This window comes from Dermochelys coriacea, chromosome 7, assembly GCF_009764565.3.
Source record: "Dermochelys coriacea isolate rDerCor1 chromosome 7, rDerCor1.pri.v4, whole genome shotgun sequence".
Lineage (NCBI taxonomy): Eukaryota > Metazoa > Chordata > Testudines > Dermochelyidae > Dermochelys > Dermochelys coriacea.
The window spans coordinates 72,182,429-72,201,722 of NC_050074.1; the positions used below are offsets into that span (position 1 = coordinate 72,182,429).

A 19,294-nucleotide genomic window follows, 5' to 3' on the forward strand; every position below is an offset into this window, starting at 1 on the left:
ACATACCAAGCCCGCCATGCTCTATGATGGAAGCAATCTGCTGGCCAGGTAGGGCATTTCCTGTCTGAATGGCCTTCTGTCTACTGAGACTGTAAACTCTTTAGATCGGGGATCATGTCTCCCAAGTGCCAAGCACACTGTTAGTGCCTCCAATAGCTATGTAGAGTTGGTCAATTAACTATGTTGCCTAGAAAAGGAATTGCTTCAGTGCAACTTAAGGTGGGAATTGGGTGTCCTGTGACTCCAGGAGACTAATATACTTTCCCCTAACTCCTCACCCCTTTAATTTTTTCCATTGTTTTGGCCTTACCACCCTCAGAGCAGCCCTATACCTAGAGTTACCTTTTACAGACATTTGTAAAGGCTTTACTCCTTCATTCATTCCCCCGTTTGCCTACAGTGCTTTAGAGAGGAAGATCTACTCACAACCTATTTTCTTAGACAGCCAAAAACCAAAATCCTCAATAGTTTTCCCATGTGCTTTTATTTACTCCTTTGGAAGTGGTGTTTTATAACAATGCTGCATGGAGATGGTGTCTCAGAGTCAGAACATCTTTCCTTCAAAGGCCTCCAGGTTGAAAACTGTGTCCAGAAATCTCCTGAGCGACACCAGGTGAGCATTCTTGTTACCTGTGGCGGGAGCAGCAGCTGGTTCTCGGCCAACATACCTTTGTAACACAAGAGACAATTGGGTAGACAACAGCGAGGAGAGAAGAGACAGAACAATAAAACTAACAAGGATACGTACATGTAATGTAGACAGAATACACTGCTAAACAACAACAGCTTTAGACAACACGTAAGTATAAGACAGGAAAACTCTCCTGTCTTTTGTCCATGAGAGACTTGCTCTCATGCCTCCAGTTCTAGCTCCACTGGAGATTCGAAGTGATTTTGCAGGTTTCTGGTTACAGAGCAGACGGTCAGCTGGTGTAGATCAGCATAGTTCCACTGGCTTCAACAAAGCTATGGCAATGTCATCAGCTGAGGACCTGGCCCAACAGATCTATTTGAAGTCTGGGTCTATGGGAGTGGAGGAAGGGGTGGGTTTCACTAATTAGATAGGCTGCTATTGGCGAGGTAGGGACCAGAATCAGATCATTCTTGCACCAATCTCCCTACAGTGATATAGGAGCAAAAGGGCTGGAAAAATAATTGTGAAGGAAGCTTAGTGGCTTAGATACTGTTCCATTCAATGGTTGTTTCCTCCAGAGAAGCGCAATTTGAAATGGGATTTTTAGAAGGGAAAAGTAGCCCATTCAGAAGTACAAAAAAGATAAACATAAGGCACGAAAGCGCGATAGGGCCAAACAATACAGACAGCGGTGAAGAGAGTGTTGGCTTGATAAATTGCTTTGGATTTTTATTTAACTAAAAATTAAGTCACCTATTAGAGACTCTGGTTTGGGATGATCACCAGGCTCTCACAATTTAGGATAGCAGAGACGGTTAGAATGTACTGCTGTACTGTTTATGTACTGACCCACCATAGTAGGCGAGCAATGCAGGTGCAGACCAACCAGAGCAAGGGAGTTCGGTGTGGACCACACACTGGGGCCATAAAGACCAGGTTGAAACAGAAGAAGGAGGGAGATGGAAGCCTCCAAACTCAGACCTTTCAAGGTGTGTAGAGTTTGATTTTTCCATACATGCATAACCCCATCTCAAAGCAACAAACAAGTATGAAGCCTGGAAGGCAAATCATGCCCATGATGCAAAGGAAACATGGAAATAAGTCTCATACCATATGGGCCGAGTGTGATTCACAATGGTGCGGAAACGAGGTTTGACGTAGTCATAGTAGCCAATGTTCTTGTGCTCTTCCTGACACCACACTAAGTCAGCTCCAGGATATTTCTCAAGCTCTTCCTTTACCAGATCAAAGGGGAATGGAGAGATCTAAAGAGATAATACACTGAAAACAGATGGAAATGCTTTCTTTTACATGGACAGATATCACGTAAAGCAAGGTTATCCCAGGCAAATATTGGGCACTGCAATTGTTACTATCCATTTACTACTAAGCTACCTAGTACCTTGTAAATTATTGCACTTCATTCTAACAGAGTACATATAAGCAACTACAATGTAAAAATTAAATTAAAAAGACAAATAACCACATTCTGCAACATCACAGTACTCACTACCATTGGGAACAAGTATAAAAGCACACTTTTCTGCTACTCTGGAGAATAGTTGTTATGCACATGGCTTCAGGGAAAATGTCTTCTGTAGCACTTAATCCTTTGCCAAAGATGCTTTGGGAAAACTGGAGAACCATACTATTTGGTCATTCTTGGCAAACATGACCGTTTTCAAGACTCACTTTGATCTAGCAAACTGAGCATGGGGCTAGGAGCCAGAAGCTACCAAATTATAATCCTGGCTCTGCCACCACTGATTTGCTATACAGCCAAGGCATTTAACCTCGCTGGTCTCATCATCACTACAATAAAGATAGGAAAACTAGTCCTTCCCTAGCTCACAAGGGGCTTGTGAGGATTAGTTGATGCCTTGGAAGATATAACATGCTATACAAATGTTCGCATGATCATTATCATCATGTCTTGCAACTGCTAATGATTTAAAAGTTGGCTCAGTCACAATCCTTGGCTGAGACTCTTCCCAAAGTCTGAATTTTCAATGAGGATCAGGGCACTCACCTGCTCCAGCCTAGTTATAGCCACTTGTTTCTCCAAATCTTGATTCTTTCTCTCTCTAATGAGATCATAGTACACCTTCCCTGTGCAGAAAATCACCCGCTTAACCTCATTCGGTGTGTGCGCTGCAGACCCATCCTCAGGAATCACACGCCTGAAACTGGTACCTAGTCATACCAAAAATTAAAATAAAAATGCATTCTTCTAGTGATGGTCACATTCAATCAAGAAATTCTACTGAGGCTGGCCGTATCTTGGGTGATCTATAGAGTAGTTGTCACAGTGCTCTGTACCCAAGAGACTGTATCACCCCATCTTCTATATTCCTAGATCTTTTCAGACTCCAGATTTTGACATAGGTTATTTAAATACCATCCAGTTCAAAGAGGGAACCTATTAAAGGGTTTCTGATAAACAGCTCTTCACAACTTAATGGGAAGGATGACTTCAAGACTGGTATCTTTCTTGTCATGTCCAGGTACTAGGCTCACATTATCACAGTTCAGGGAAACTGCACCTGTATTTCCCCTCAGTGGTCCAGCAAGGGCACCCACTCTCGTGCTTCCAGCTCCCCAGCCCTTGCCTTCCTTGGGTGGAGATCCTCATCTCACCCCCTTCTGATAAGGGTATTTCCAGGCTGCACAGTTCCCTATCTTCACTGTGTGTTATTCCCAGGAAAGACAGGCTACCCAAGCACCTCTGCTTGCTTTCTCTTCAGAGACAGTTAACAGTGTGAGTGCCCTCAGTTACAGATACCACACAGCTCTTTCTATGCAAGCCTATTTTATTCTTGAGGTAAAAGCACTTCAGAAAAACAACAGAACCTACACACATGCTAATAAGCTTACCTGAGATCACCCTCTCACTCTGACAAGTCCTTCCAACCTTTCCCTAAGAATTGAGGCTCACCTTGGACCAGGGGTTCTTCCTGTCCATTTGTTGGACCAGAAGGAAGGCTCTGAACCAGTTTAAAACCAGCTATTTATCAAAAATCCTCTTGTCTATTGGTCCCTGGAGAATTAGCATACACAGGCCTCTCAAGGGGATGGAATTTCTCTGGGGATGTTACAATATGAGTGAATTTACCTAATCACCTCCTGCTGTTTTCCTATTTACCCTTCCAATGGAAGTATCCACAGGCCCTCAATTACACACAGATGATTTTTAATATAATGCACTCCAAAGATATTAAAAACTCAATTTAATAAGGTTTAATTCAATTCAATAAGGTTTGTCCAGGATATTTCCAGATATTGTTAGTCTGTCCCATACATCACCTATTTATAAACTGTATTTTTGGTGTTGAGGAGCTGGTTTAATAGCACCGCATAGCTGACCTAGGTACATTTTTAACAATTAAACATGCCACCTTAAAAAAAAAAAATCTTATTTCCAAAATAATCTTAGCTACAGAATTAAATAAATACCTCTAGAAAGCCTGCAAGAATGCTTGGTATATGCTGAAAATTTACTTTTCATTCCAGTACAATAGGTTTTTAAAAATGGGTTTGTTTATATTACATGTTTGTATGCAACATATTATATGTTTGTATATATTACAAGACTGTGCACCAGCAAAAACTTTCAGATAGCCAGACGGATGGTTATAATGGAGCTTCTATTATGTAAGCAAGTACATAATTAGCTTCAGAGTAGCAGCCGTGTTAATCTGTATCCGATGAAGTGAGCTGTAGCTCACAAAAGCTTATGCTCAAATAAATTTGTTAGTCTCTAAGGTGCCACAAGTCCTCCTTTTCCTTTTACATAACTAGCGTCTTTGTTGTATTGTGTGATCAAGACCTTCTGTTTGAGACATTAAAACAGAATTATCCCAAAAGAAGAATTAATACAGTATTTGGGCATACAGCTTTGAGTACTGGGATACAGTTTAGGCTGCTTATCACAAAGGGCTTCCTGACAGTGGGATGCATTTTCCATGTGGAACAAACTCCCAAAAGAATAGGTACAAGCCCTTTTGCTTGGGCCACATAAAACTAGAATATACAATAGGGAGTAATTCTAGATGGTCTAATAGGTCTCGTCCATCGCTCGCTTCTATGATTGATATAGAAATAGTTTTAATCAGCCAACTGTGAGGTTGCAAATAGCAGCATGACCTCCAAGTCTGAACCAAACACAACACACCCACTTATCAGGAGAATAAATGTGTCATTCATCTTAGGGAGCAAAACAGGCATAAATGCATGAAAGAAAAACTGATTTATGTCAGAATTATCCAGTCTGACTGAGAACCAGAGTTCATCATTAAAGACGACTCAGAATCAGTGCTTTATTGGGTCAGCTGGAGTTAGACTCCTCAGCCTTCACAGATATAAAAGAAAGTCATCTATAGCAGTAACACAAGTACATCTGAATTAGCAATTAGTGGCTTTGGCCACTATTGTAGGCTAACATAAAATTGATGGGGAATCCAGGAAATAAACGAAGAGTGGACATCACATAAGGGATCCAGACCACAATTATTAATGAATCCCGAATTTCATTAGTGTGAGGTTTCCAGACTGACTAATTCTATGGGCTACAACACAATCAAATCCAGGAAAATCCCTTTGATGATCGGCATTACATTCATATGAAGGACACACTGTCTTTTCCTAGTGACAATCTCCTCAAGAAGAGGAGAATGGAACAAAGTTGAAACCAAGCAAATACTTAATGGCAACAATTGCTTCATAAATTACTGTGGAGGATGGTGCAAATGACACACAGGTTACAAATCTAAGGTCTAAGGAGATGAAAATCTGACCAATAATTTTTCCTTTAAACACAATGCTAGAATAGCAGTGTGTCCAATGACTCAGCTTTAGGCAGAGGGCCCTGCTTGTTTGTTTACACTTCCTGATCACTCAGCTATTCTGCGCCTCTCCTTGCACGTGCCATATTGGGTGGCAAATTCACACCCCGTTTCCTTTTTTCTTGGTTGCATGGAGATGGTGGGCTTGCTGCCACTGCCTCCTGGTGCTGTCCAGTACAAAGAGCAAAGCTTCAGACTGCCAATCACTGACTTAACGCCTCACTTTTACTAGCTAGGATCTTGCTTTAGGTTAGCTGTCGGATAAGGCAGGCCCAGAACTGGGAGTGGAAGGAAGTGACAAGTCAGTGGAACCAGAACCACTCCTGGAAAGGGAAGCAAGGGGGAATGATTTAAAACCATGGAGTTGTCAAAAGCAGTACAAAGAACATTTCAACTTTTTAAATGAAGACAAATGATGAAGATGGATCCCTACAACCTTAGGAGGATGGGAAGATCCCTGCAGAGAGATGAATGCCACCTTGCACCCAACCCTCCCGTTAAGAGAGCAACTGGCTGTGAGATATGCCACTATAAACTGAAACTGAAGTCTAAGAACTCTCTTATTTGGATGCAGATTATTTTGACACAGGAATTATATTTCAAAACCCAGGCCAGATCTCTCCCACCCTTGCACGCAGCAACTCCTAGGGAAATCAGTCAATGAGAGATGCATTCGAGCTCCTCAAGGTGAAGTTAGCTCTCTCTCTGGACTGGATACTCAGCATTCTGAATACATAGTTTGGCACGCTGACTGCATACAGATGCTTTTGAGTTCACAACATTTGTAACTTGACCTACCAGATACCATTTCGTCAAAACTGGATTTAGCTTCAGGATGTCTCAGCAGCGACTTGGGTGTAAAGATAATAAGCTGTAAAATACAGATTGTTATAACTCTCAGAAGCTGCTGCTTGATCCACTGCCTGCTGTACATACACATTATTCTTCTTGACACACAAATGGATACTGCACGTTGTACTCTATAACAGATTCTTAATGTACTGGGTTTGGGAATAAACTAAACAGTGGAAAAAAAATCTATATTCTTTGAAATTGATTAGGCGCTCGGAATCTCTAAGGCTGGGATTTTCAAAAAGCCCCAGAGCAACTAGACATCCAACTCCTACTGAATTTCCCTAACTCCACAGGGTCCTTTGAAAGTCCCAGCCTACATAACTATTGCCCTCTGAGGACATAAAAAATTAGTGTGAATTATAAATTTTTGAGCTGGACTAAGGTAGAGAACAGTCAGAAAAACCTCTTGCACTTTTGTTTAATGATAAACATCCAACTAGTGTATTTTAGGCTTCAAATTGTATAGAATCCAAATTGCTTCAGAAACTTGCACTGAGGTTCCTTAAAAACACTTGTGCTATTCGGTGTTAATGGCATCGAACAAAGCTTAAGTCACACTAGAATCTGATGTAACTCAAGGCAATTGCCCTTGGAAAGGGTCTCATTCTTAGCACAAATCTTCCCAGAGTGGAGAAGTAATTAGAGATGTGCTAACTTGGCCCTAAACCTGAACTAGAGAGGATGAGAATGTCAAACTGAATGAATGCTTAGAGACAAGCCCTTTGTCAACTGGATCCTAAGGGCACCACAACTTAATTATATAGAGATCAGGTTCAACTTCATCTTTAATGCCTTGTCTACATTGTCGTTTTAGTGACCAGTATAGCTATACCAAAGCAAACCCCTAATGCAGATGCAATGCAAAGATATGAATTGTGACACAGTATACAGTTTACCCCAGCTGAAATGTGGACTAACCTGCACCAGAGCTAGTCATGATTTACATCAGAGCAGCACGTTTGCTCTAAGTGTCTGTAAGAGTGACAAAAATCATTGTAGATAAGGCTAATAAGAGCCTGTTTTGCAGAAGGTGTCCTCCTTTTGTGCACAAACACACACATGAACTTTTCAGGCACTTGTACCTATGTCCGCCGGTGACAGAATTTACAAAACCCATTTGAGCAACACCCAGGCATTAGTGCTAAAAAAAAGCATGTAGGTGGAAATCTGCTTGGACAAAAGGAAGCTAGGCTGAAACCCAGGCTGTACAATTCTAGAAAGAAAAGCTGAGATTTCATTAATCAGGGCCTCAGTCTGCAACTTGAGTTTCATGGAGAAATACTAAAATGCATACATCTTCCATTCTGTCAGCTGTTATATACAAACGAAACCCTGCATGCAAGTCATTTAGTATTATAATTAGACAACAATATCAATTAAGCTACTTACTGGTTTTCTGAATGGCAGCAAGATCTGTCTTCTGAGGACATGAAAGTAATTGGCTGGAGTTGAACAATTCACCACAATCCAGTTGCATTCATAGAGCTGGGAAACTTCAAAGTCTGCACTGAACTCCTAATAAAGACATTAAAGGCATCAGAAAATCTGCCTCCTTTCTCTTTCTCCCAACTCTGCCCCCCATTAACTTTTTTAGGCTCCAATATGTTATGCATTTTGGTGCACAAGAAAGGAACTATAGTAACCTTGGATGCACTTACCACTACCAGCGAGTAAAACTGCAGACTCTCCATTCTTGAACTTCAAGGTTTGTCTCCCACACTTACCTGACCAAGAGCTCAGCAGGCTTTGGATCATAATCACTATGTACACACAACCGTAAAGGCAAGAAGACCAGCATGCTCCCATTTCCTGCTCCCTATAGTTCCCTTTCCTGAACCTCATCAGTACATCTCTTTTGTTAATGTTTTGTTGTATATAGATAAGTGCCCCAGCAACTCAATCTCGTCTCTTGCTCAAGTCAAACTTCTCCCAAGCTTTACTTCATCTCAAAATGTATCTTTAAAGAGACAGTCAAGGAGGAAAACAAAAATCACACTTGGATCTGAAAATGTTGTACCTATTATTGTTACAAATAATGCATATGATTATTCTAACAGAAAGAGGTAGGTTTTTATACACTCGAGTCTACCATGATGCCAACAGATATCTGCAAACAACGTGTAGGCAGGAGATGAACTGTGATCATGGAGATTGTTACTAGTCAGCTTATGACATCTACCAATTGTGCACATAGCTAACCCATACTAAAACATTCTATTATTATAGGTGCAGCTGAAAGTGCCATCTATTATTAAGGTTTCCCATAACTTTTTATAAGACCCTATTTTCAGTTTAGAATTTTGCCAAACTTTAACAGTTTGTGCTAAAAGTTTCCGTGCTGGGTGTCTGCCTCAGACTGATTCAGTTATTTATGTATTTTAAGTTCAGCCATAACGGTTGAGCCATTCCTGAGAAAGAAACTAGGATTTTCCCCATGCTAAATAAATGCTGGCAACCTTTCCTTTGAACAGCTCAAGTGCCCGTATGCTGTGGAGCGAGGACTTCATAATTGGTAGGAGGGTGGCCTTTGTTTAAGGGATGCTAATCCTGTAAAAATCTGCCAAATATGTCAAGATACAAGCTTTTGAAAAAACAAACAACAGTTTACACATGCTTGTCTTAGAATTTAGCAGCCAGAACGTCAGATGATTCCATCCTCACTGAGCGTGCTCCATTCCCTCACAGCTCCTTATCTGACCAGACTTCACATGTACCATCCCCACATAGTGACTGAGCATACTCTACTCCAGGGCCACAATGGCAAAGCCAGACTTTCCCTATAACTGCTGCTCCCAGCACGAGTGGGGCTGAGCACTGGAAAAAAAAAAAGTTACCTAGCTTTCCATAACTGCTGTTCTTCAAAATGCATTGCACATGTCTATTCCACTGTAGGTATGTGCGCGCCTCATGCACAGTTGTTGGAGATTTTCCCCTCAACAGTATCTGCTGGAGCATTGTCAGCACCCTCTGGTGCCTTGCACCACTGCACAAAGGTATCAAGGACTTTGCTGCCCTGCCCCCTCAGTTCCTTCTTATCAGGAAGACTCAGAGGGGGGAAGGACGGTGGGTCATGGAATGCCCATATGTAACACATTTCCAAAGAACGATATAGTTACAGAAAGGCTGGTAACAGTTTTTTCTTCTTCATGTGATAGCACATGTCCATTCCACTGTCGGTACTCACAAGCCATTTGAGCTCTAGGTGGGATCGGAGTCTACTTGAACAGGGATTGTAGGACCACCTGTTCAAATCTGGCATCATCTCTAGATTGATGAGAGATGGCACAGTGAGAGGCAAAACGTACGGAGCAGGGACCAGGTTGCCACCCTAAAAATATCCAGCATGGGTACACAAGCCAGAAAGGCTACAGAAGCTGTCTGCAACCTGATTGAGTGAGCCGCCATTTGATGTGGAGGTTCGATATCCACCAGTGAATAGCATAAACGAATACAGCTGGAAATCCAGGCAGAGATCCTCTGGGTGGACAGTGGGTGGTCCTTTCTTCTGTCTGAAACTGTGACGAAGATCTGAATGGTCTAGTCCTATCCAGGTAAAAAGCCAGAGCTCTTCTAATATCTAGAGTATGGAGTTTTCTTCCCCTTTGCTCGAATAGGGCTTTGGAAAGAGAGAGTGTAAATAAACTATTTGGTTAACAGGAAAATCAGAAGCCACTTTAGACTGGAATTTAGGCTGAAGTCAGAGGAAAACCTTATCCCTAAAGAAAATTGCATAGGGAGGCTCTGTTACTAAAGCTCACAATGGGATAGGTAGTTGGCAAAAATTGGGGTGGGGAAAGATGGCACTCTGGTAGCTGGTAGACTGCTCTCGACCAACAAGTCAAAACGAATGCTTACAGGACCCAGTTTACCTAGAACTGTCAGCTGCAGAAGAGGTGGGAGGAGGAGGACATGTGGTAACTTCTGTTCCGCTTTTTTCTGTGTCCTGGGCACATGGCAGGAAGAGCTGAAACCTCTGAGACCGCTGTGGGTGTAACGGCTTTCTTTTTGCTATTGGTGTATAAATCTTCAGAGACTTAAGGGTCACTCTTGAGTCTTTAAGGCTACAAAGCCTCTCATCTGTCTTATCAGAAAACAGAAAGGGGCCTTCATATGGGAGGTCTTGAATGGTTTGTTGCACCTCCAAGGGAAGACCTGATGACTGCAGCTAGATGCACAATGCATAGTGATGGAGGAAGCCAGAGCTTAAGCCATGCAGTTTGTTGCATTCAGACTTGCTTGCAATGCTGTTCTGGCAACTAATTTGTCCTCCTCCACCGTAACAGTGAACTTTTGCTTTCAGGAAGATTGTCTTTGAACTTCAGGACATTATCCCACCAGCTGAAATCGTAGAGACCCAGAAGAGTCTGCTGGTTTGCAACATTAAGTTGTAAACCTCCTGTGGAATAAAGTTCCCTGCTGAACAGACCTGAACAGACCTCATGTCTTCTTTCCCTTTCAGAGTAGAGGCCTGGGGTCCCTGACTCTCTTTTTCATAAGCCACAGTGACTATGAGGGAGCCTTGAGGAGGGTGGTTATAGGGACATATATTTTCTCCACCCTTTTAGCAGCAGAAGGCAGAGAAGATGGCATATTTTGCCATAAAACCTTGACTGGTTCTAGGATAGCCTCATTAAAAGGGAAAGCTACCGTAGTGGGTCCTGCAGGGGCTAAAATGTCCATGAGCCTGTGAGATCTTTCCAGATCCTCTTCTGGTTAGATATCCAGAGCTGCAACAAGCCTCCTCAACAAGACTCTGAAATCATGGGGGACAGAGGGAAGTAGTCTCAGTCACTACTGCCTCATTAGGTGACAAAGCAGCAGCAGCAGCTAAGAGTTGTTGAGGAGGTCCCTCCTCCAATTCCTCCACAGGAGAGTCCTGAGTGCACTTTCCCCCTGCATGGTATCAATAGTGGAGAAGGGAAAATAGTGACCTTGCTGCAGATGCTCCCAGCACCTAGCCAATGTAGAAGGGCAGGAAGGTAGAGGAGAGGCTCTCCAATGTGGAGGGAAACCCAAGGGATCCAAAAGGGCCACGGCTACGGAGGTGGGACCCGGCTATGTGAAGGCAATTGGCCCATACCATGGTGGGCAGGCACCCCACTGGGGCTGCTAGGCATGCTCAGGTTGAGTCACTAAATGTTCCCATCTCAGAGTCCTCTTTCCCAGACCACGGTAAGCTGACCCTATTGGTACCAGGGAGACCAGCTCTGGGTCTGGAGATGGGTACCAGTGAAATCATCGCTGGATGGAACCCTACAGAAAAGGTGCCACAACTGTAGAAGACATGAACTGTGCTCTTGGGCTGGAACAGGGACTGTGAGAGAGAGCACTTCCAATCCTGTTATTGGGGAGACTCCTGAACAGCATGGGAAGCCAGCATTGACAGGCAAAGCAACGCTCTAGATGCCTCAAAAGCCTCAGCCATAGACAGCACCAGGAAGGGCTCCTGAGTCTGCGGTACCAAAAGGTGCCCAGTCCTTCAGGGAGTGGTCTCAATGGATCCTTCCAATTCTCTGGAGTCAGTAATCCCTCATGGTTTATGGACTGAGCGTGGAGGGTCGGGGGTGTGTGTTTTCTCTGAGCACATCTCCAAGTCCTTGCCTCTGGCTCAGTGCCTTCATCGCAGACTTTGAAGGACCTTGTACTGAGTCTTTAGGAGATTTGCATGTCTCTTCTTAGGTACTGGCTATTAAGATCTGCGTCTTGACTCAGAACAGGAGAGCCCTCCTAACTGACTTGGATGTGCTAGGTACGCACAAAGCACTTAGATGATTCAAATATAGTAATAAAATTAATTTATAGGATTAAAAAACACTGAGAACTGATCACCTAAACATAACATTGCATACTCTCAGTGCAGAGATTTTTCCCACTGTTCCCAGTGGAAAGGTTCCAACAGCAGCCAAAATGCAGATTCCGTAAGCAGGTATTACAGTCTGATAGTCCTGTCCTTTTTAGATCAGCATTTGAACCCTCTATAAATGTGACATTTGTCACTCCCATGCACCTCTCCAAGAACTTAAGGCAGCTGGGGTGGGATTGCTTGCTGGCATTGACATGTTACATGAGTGGCAGACCTTGAAGCCAGGATAATGAGACCTGAGTCTGGTACCAAGCTCAGTACCTCACCAGGAACTGGGAGTCCCACTCTAGAGAAATACTGTTTTAAGCTTACTTTTATAAGTAACTGTGTACAAATACACTTCACTAGACTAAAAACCAACATTGTAGGTACTATTATATTCTAAAAGAGGGAAGACTTGCAGATACAAAGAATGCAGCTCTAGTAACAACCATCACTGGTGGTAGGAAAGAACTGAGCGGTCAGGGGCAGCGCAGCCCTTTGTGCCCATGTGCAGTGACATGAGGCACCAGTAGGAGCTCATGCTGCCCCCCTGGGTACTGCTGAGGGGAAAATCTCCGACAACTGTGCACGAGGCACACGCCCCCAACCTCCCACAGTTCAGCTGAGATAGCAAGGAGGAAACTGACTTCAGTGCTGAGACGGATAAGAGCCATACTGTGGGGGATGGAAAAGACATGACAGGGACAAGGAGCCTGCTGAGACCAGGATTCTGGGGGGGAGGGGGCAGGGCAGGGGAGGAGAAGACACTCAGACTGGTTGATAAAGACTGGGACTGGGAGCTAGAACAGAAAGGGAGGCTGGGATTAACTGAGCAAGGAGATTGGGACTGGTTGGGGAGGATGCTGGGACTGAGAACTAGAACAGATGGGAAGCAAGGACCTGCTTGGGCCAGGAGACTGGGAGCCAGGTGGAGAGGCTGCAACACTTTAGGAAAGGGGACTAACTGGGAACTGGCGAGGAAAACAAGTGGGGATGACCCTGGCTTTGGATGGGGAATTGGAAGTCTGGAAAGACTATCATAATGCACATTCTGGCATTTCCTAACTTCTGAGTGCCTGACTCTGCAATCTTAATAATATTCTTTTAACATACTTTTTTGGGAGTAATTATTAACTCATCCTAACACTCCCTGCCCATATTTTTTTTTGTCATCCACCTGTTATGCTTTGATTTAGACAATAAGCTCTCTGGGGCAGGAGCTGGTCATTTACTCTGTTTGTACAGCACCTAGCACATCCTGGTCTATAAGTGTGGCTTTTGGGCACTCCAGGATTACAAATAATAATAATTTTCAGTTTGCTTATTAAGTACATTTGGCAGTGCTGAATACATAACCAGTCAATTTCCCCTGTTAGGGTGGGTCTTTCACACACACAAGCAGAGACAATAACCATTAAAAAAAAAATAAAGACAATGAGGCTGTAAAACCATAAAAACTGGAATACAATTACAGGGCAACTTTATCTAGAACCCAAGACTACTTTAGCCTTTTTTTTTAATTTTATTTTTTTTTATTTAAACTAACTGAATCTTAAGTCTATATTTAATAGTTCACCCTGGAGAAGGGGAATATCTAGTTGATCTTTAGAATTACAGTTTAGCTGAAAAAATATTTTGATCAACCTTTAAAGCACTTAGATGATTCAAATATAGTAATAAAATAAATTTATAGGATTAAAAAACACTGGGAACAGATCACATATCACACCACACACACTCGGTGCAGAGATTTTTACACTGAATCTGTATTCTGAAGTTCCCAGCTGGACGGTTTGTTGTGTTACAAGAACACTAGGTTTTAGTGCTATCTGATCTTCCTTAGAAATGTGTTACAGACATCGACTTGTGGTACATCCAGCTATATAAACTGGAAGAGTTACTGTCCCCTAGGAACACCCATAAAGAGACAATTCTACCAGAGACAAATTACGTCTGACCTCAGCTTTCAAATGAAATGCAGATTAGACTAGTCACTTTTATTATCGAAATGAGCTGAAAGTCACAGCAAATATTTGAGCTAAACATTAAAATACACCAACTAGCAGTCTTAAAAGGTGACTTCCAACCCTGCAGGAAAATATTCAAGCTGTTGGGGGAAGACAAATGCTGTTTGGCGGCAATAAATTGATTTCTCAAGTAATAAACCCAACAATACCTGGTTTAAAATAAGTCTCTGAAAAGCTAGGAGCAGGAAAAAGGACATTGCTGTTGACGAATCTACTTACTGGATAAGCATCGGAATCATCATTGCTCATCTGCAGAAACCTCTCCGGCCTGGCTGAAGAATGCTCTGGGCCCTGGTAATCACATCATTTAAAACAAAACCAACAATTTAGATGTCTTTTTCGATCACTCACTGCACTAGTGCTTCTTGTCAGCCTAATCATCATGGAGCAGCATCGATACAGGCTGCTGACCCCACCCTCTCAGCCAGAGAAGAAATGCTGTAACAATGACAATCAGAGAAGAGGGAGAGCTTTGAAGAGGGTAACATGGTGGCACCCCTGAATACAGGAACTGTGATCTTGAGTATCTTATATAGGTTAGTCTCAGATAAGTTGGAGATGGGTTACATAGAATTCCAATGTCACTACCACTAATTAAAGTTAAATAGTCAATGTTGTTGTGCAAGAGACTGAGTGCCTGGGGCAATCAGCCATCCTGCCGATCCAGGACAGAATGGTGCAAGATGAGGTTAGGTGGTATGGTGCAAATCTGTGATCCTTTAAAAATGAGCAGCACACATTCACAAGCCAGCACGTCTCACATGCTTGAGGCCATGGATCACCTGCTAAGCCAGAAGCTGGATCCTCCCATTATTTATGTCTTGAGCACTAGGTTACAGTCCTACCCTGAGAGAGAGACAGACAGACAGACAGGAGTGCATGCGTGTGCGTGGAGGAGAAGGGAACTTCTCTCTTCTCCCACTAGCACACCAGTTTGACATAAGACAGGATGCTCCAGATGGGTATATGTACTTTGGCCAATTCCCTGCAGAATCAGTGGTAACCCATGTTAGGTTGAGTAAAGTTTAACTGGCATAGCTAAGCCAATTACTCCATAAAATCTTCTTAGAGGAATTTTGTGTTATGCTATAGTTAAAGTACCTATCACTCAGACAGTGCTTTTCACTAAATCTCAAGGCTCTTTACTGAAGTGGGTAAGCATAATTGGCCCGCATTTTAAACGGGGAAACAGGAACACAGGTCACAGAGTAAGTCCGTGGTAGGGAATGGAACAGAACCCATTGTCTCCCAACTCCCACTCTTCTCCCTTATTAATAAGGTTGGAGAGAGATAATTGCAATCAGCAAAAGAGTATGGTGTGTAGTTTTATTTATTGCTGATGCCGGATGTCATTATTTGTAAGGGTGACAAATATTTATGATTAAGAAGGGCTTTTGTGCCAGAGAAAGCCGTAAGGTATCTCATCCTAAAGATATAACTGCATTTAACCTTTCAATTCGTATGTTAATTCCACTTACAAACCAGGGTTCACTCCCTTACACACCACCTTCTGTTTGTGACTGCACTGAAGTCACATTCAGGAATCCCAGAGAACACCACAGAGATGGCTTTGTCTACACTGGAACCTAAAATGACAAAACTTTTGTCGTTCAGGGGTGTGAACACTCCCCCCCCGGCCGAACAACAAAGGTTTTGCGGACAAAAAACGCCAGTCTGAACAGCGCTTTGTCAGCAGGAGAGCTTTCCTGCCAACAAAGCTACTGCCGTTCATTGGGGTGGAAGTCTGTCAGCAGGAGAGCTTTCTCCTGCCAACAAACAGCAGCTACACTGCGCGCCTTTTAGCGGCACGATTGTGTCCCTAAAAAGTGCGTAGTGTAGACATAGCCTTAGAAACAAGAAAAGAACAAGGGAAAAGTAATGTGTACCGCTCGACTCCTCCCTACTGTACAGGCAGAGCGAGCCCCTAACAAAACACTCAATATCTTCCCTACACACAAAAGGCACACTAAGATGGAGCAACTAGCATATCTGTGTCCTGTATAACTTCTCTTGCAAACTGGCCTCAGTTTTGTGGTGCAAATTTGTCTGCTCATTAGTGGATGAGAACCACAAAGCCACACAGTTCTGGCACATTGTGAGTCTAATGTTGTTGGTGCCACTCCTGTTTCCATCTATACATGTACTGTAAATCATAATTCTCACACACACACAGTGCAACCTCCTCCTATTTTAAAAACATTTTAAATTGTTTACAGATGAACGTAGTATTCAATAAACATGCTGAATTCACTGCACTGGAAACAGAAGTGTATCTACAGAGGAGACAGCAAAAATGCAATTTTCCCCAACCCCGCCCACTACCTACCTACCTACCACACACACACAGTGCTCCAGTGATAATCCTCAAACCAGACTCCACTCATTGCCTATGTTTAATTTCTTTGCTGAAACTGCTAACAAGACTGCCAGTTACCGGGTGGGAGGGGGGAAGGTTTCAGACCCCCTGTCCAACAGGACCTGTACAGAATCAATTAGCTAGTTGCACATGAGCCACCAAGGAGCTATCAGTTAGCAAAGTCTTTCAATCACAACCAACCAGGCTGTATGTTAGCCAGCGACCTCGAGGTGAAAGGATTCTCAACCCATTACCAATACCTCCCCAAGCCATCCTGTCCCTAACAGATTTCATGCTGGAGTCTATTCAAAAAAAAAAAAAAAAAAAAAAAAGTCCTGAGGATCCATCTTGGGGATGATCTTACAGTCTTTACTCAAACAAAGCTGAATTCATTAGGATATTTGTCAGTAGGACTGTACTCTTGTATAAACATCCACACAGAAAATCACCCACTGGGCACGAACCAACAGCAGTGTGTCAGGAAAGGTTATAATTGCATGGAATTAAATGTATAGAAACAGAACAGGAACAAGAAGAAATGCCTTTATGTCCACTTAAAGTGAAAGAAAGAACATTTACAGCTATGACAAACACATCAGTATCATGGTAACATATTTGTTAATAGAAATACTGTAAACATACATTAAACAATACACAGAGTGTCAGTGCATTCTAAAAGGAAATTATTTCAAATAGCACAGGCCAGAATGCTATGTCACTTTTAAAAATGATTTAAAAAGATGCCTACAGTGATCCTACAGCTAACTCCAACTTCAGAACAGAGGAAAGAGGTACATGCAGATTTTATGAAGATCTGGTTACAGAGCTTTTGTGGCTAGCTCACTAGGAGTTACTGAGAAGGGGAGTAGGCAACCATTCAAAGGGGTTCTTTCCCTAAAAGAGCAGATTTCTTATTTCCTCCAAGTTACCCAAATCATCATCATTTTTAAAAGAACGCATTTGTTTGGAAGCTCCATAAAAACCCCTTGGAACAATGTTCTAACTTATGTAAAGTTTATACAGGTAGAACATATATCTGAGAATCTGAGGTTTGTTTCATGTCATCATAAAATAAAGTGAAACAAGTGTTGTAAAAACCTATTGAAATTTTAACTGTACCTGAGAATCCCAAGCTGCCTCCTTTATACTTTGCTCTTTCTAGGAACTTTACATTTAAAATTATAATTTTTCATAACCACAATGCTCTAATGAAGAAAAATACATTTTTTGCATTGACACACATTGTACTGACCAAGTAAGTCTTTCAAATAGTAGGGGAACAATGGCAGACACCACTGCAAAATAACCCATTTGGAGGAGGGCACAAGGAGAGGGAGACTGAATATTCAGAAATATATCAATGCTATTTTCCTTTTGTTCCCGTTCCTGGCCAATTGCTAAGGCCAGGGCACTGCAAGCACTTTTATTTTTGAGATAGAGGAACAGTCTAACATGTATGTCAGCAATATACTCTTTTCTTTTCATAAAAATCATCATAAGATCCTGAAACTGCATTTGTTCGCTGCAAAAAAAGGAACAATTAAAGGTTCTGTAGTTTCTATTGTACTACTTTATGCCAAAGCACCTTTATTGTTCCAATCAGTGAAAGCCTTACCATTCCTTCCATTCCATGTGGCAAAAGCAGCACAATCCCATTGTGTCGAACCCACTTAGCCTGTCCTGGGCTGATAAACTGGTCTATTATGCACTGCGCAGTGTTGTGGAAGTCGCCAAACTGTGCTTCCCAGCACACCAGAGCATTGGGACTTGCCATAGCAAAGCCAAGTTCAAAACCTAAAGACAAACAGGTAGAAAGAAAAAGTAAAAGATCCTGATTAGAATTATATTCTGTTTTCCATAATGTAAGACAGCACCCTTCTATTGTGACTAATTAAACAAAAGAGCAGAATATGCATCAAAATGTTTACTCATGAAGTGCAACAGTGTTTTCAATAGTACCACTTCTTCTAGAAGGATTAGCGGATATCCAATCCTACAAACTCTTCCTTACATTAGTAGTCCTAGTCAACGACATCACATGGAAACTTCCATTTCCATGAAAAAGTTAAGGTATTAACACTATTTTTTTCTCCTGGTAGTAAACATTTTTATACACAAATCTAGATAGATGCCACCCTTTTAATAAAAGTAACTATAAATATATTTAGAGTTAATATTTAGGGTTCAGTTAAACTATTTGTCCACCTTCTCCATTACACAAGCCTGCACAATGCTATGAATGTGCCTATATAGTTACACAGGTGCTGGTTGGAATCATTTGCTGTGGCTGGTCTTTTACACGCGTAAATTGGATCTTTTAAATACGTTTTATTTACCAAATGGTGACTGGAAAAATGTGGTGAATGGCACTTTGGAAAAGCTTATTCAATAAATAAGTATTTGGCTGTTATCAGTCATTCCTCGTTTCCTTTCCTTAGTTACAGAATCCTACATGTTTTTGTCCTGTGTAACTTTAAGCTAATGCCTAAATTTTCAGAACATTTCAAGAAATTCTAAAGATGTGATTATTACTACAAAGGCAATGGGCTCTGCAAATCCGTGGATCATTCCTTAGGAGTGCAAACCTGAGCAAAGAAAATAAAAGGTTTCAGACAAGTTACTGGAGGCAATGCAGCTAAAGTGCTCCCTCAGAGATAAGGGGCTAAAACTTCCCTCAACAGTCATGTCCCTCTGCATTCTTCACCAACATCTGTCCCAATACTGTGGTGAGGGGAG

General features: G+C 42.2%; 1 protein-coding gene across 5 annotated transcripts in view; it reads right to left on the reverse strand.

Annotated features, from left to right (window-relative positions):
- Window positions 1–465: 465 nt before the first annotated feature.
- Window positions 466–19,294, reverse strand: part of OGDHL (oxoglutarate dehydrogenase L) — a 110,655-nt gene continuing 91,826 nt past the window's right edge. For all 5 annotated transcript variants that reach the window (XM_038410800.2, XM_038410798.2, XM_043518829.1 and 2 more), the window contains 7 exons: window positions 18,174–18,352; window positions 14,422–14,493; window positions 7,720–7,845; window positions 6,274–6,346; window positions 2,664–2,827; window positions 1,745–1,899; window positions 466–668 (listed from right to left, as the gene is read on the reverse strand). In XM_038410800.2, the coding sequence (XP_038266728.1) occupies window positions 545–668; window positions 1,745–1,899; window positions 2,664–2,827; window positions 6,274–6,346; window positions 7,720–7,845; window positions 14,422–14,493; window positions 18,174–18,352 (893 nt within the window). In that variant the 3' untranslated portion in view covers window positions 466–544. The remainder of the gene's footprint in view (window positions 669–1,744; window positions 1,900–2,663; window positions 2,828–6,273; window positions 6,347–7,719; window positions 7,846–14,421; window positions 14,494–18,173; window positions 18,353–19,294) is intronic.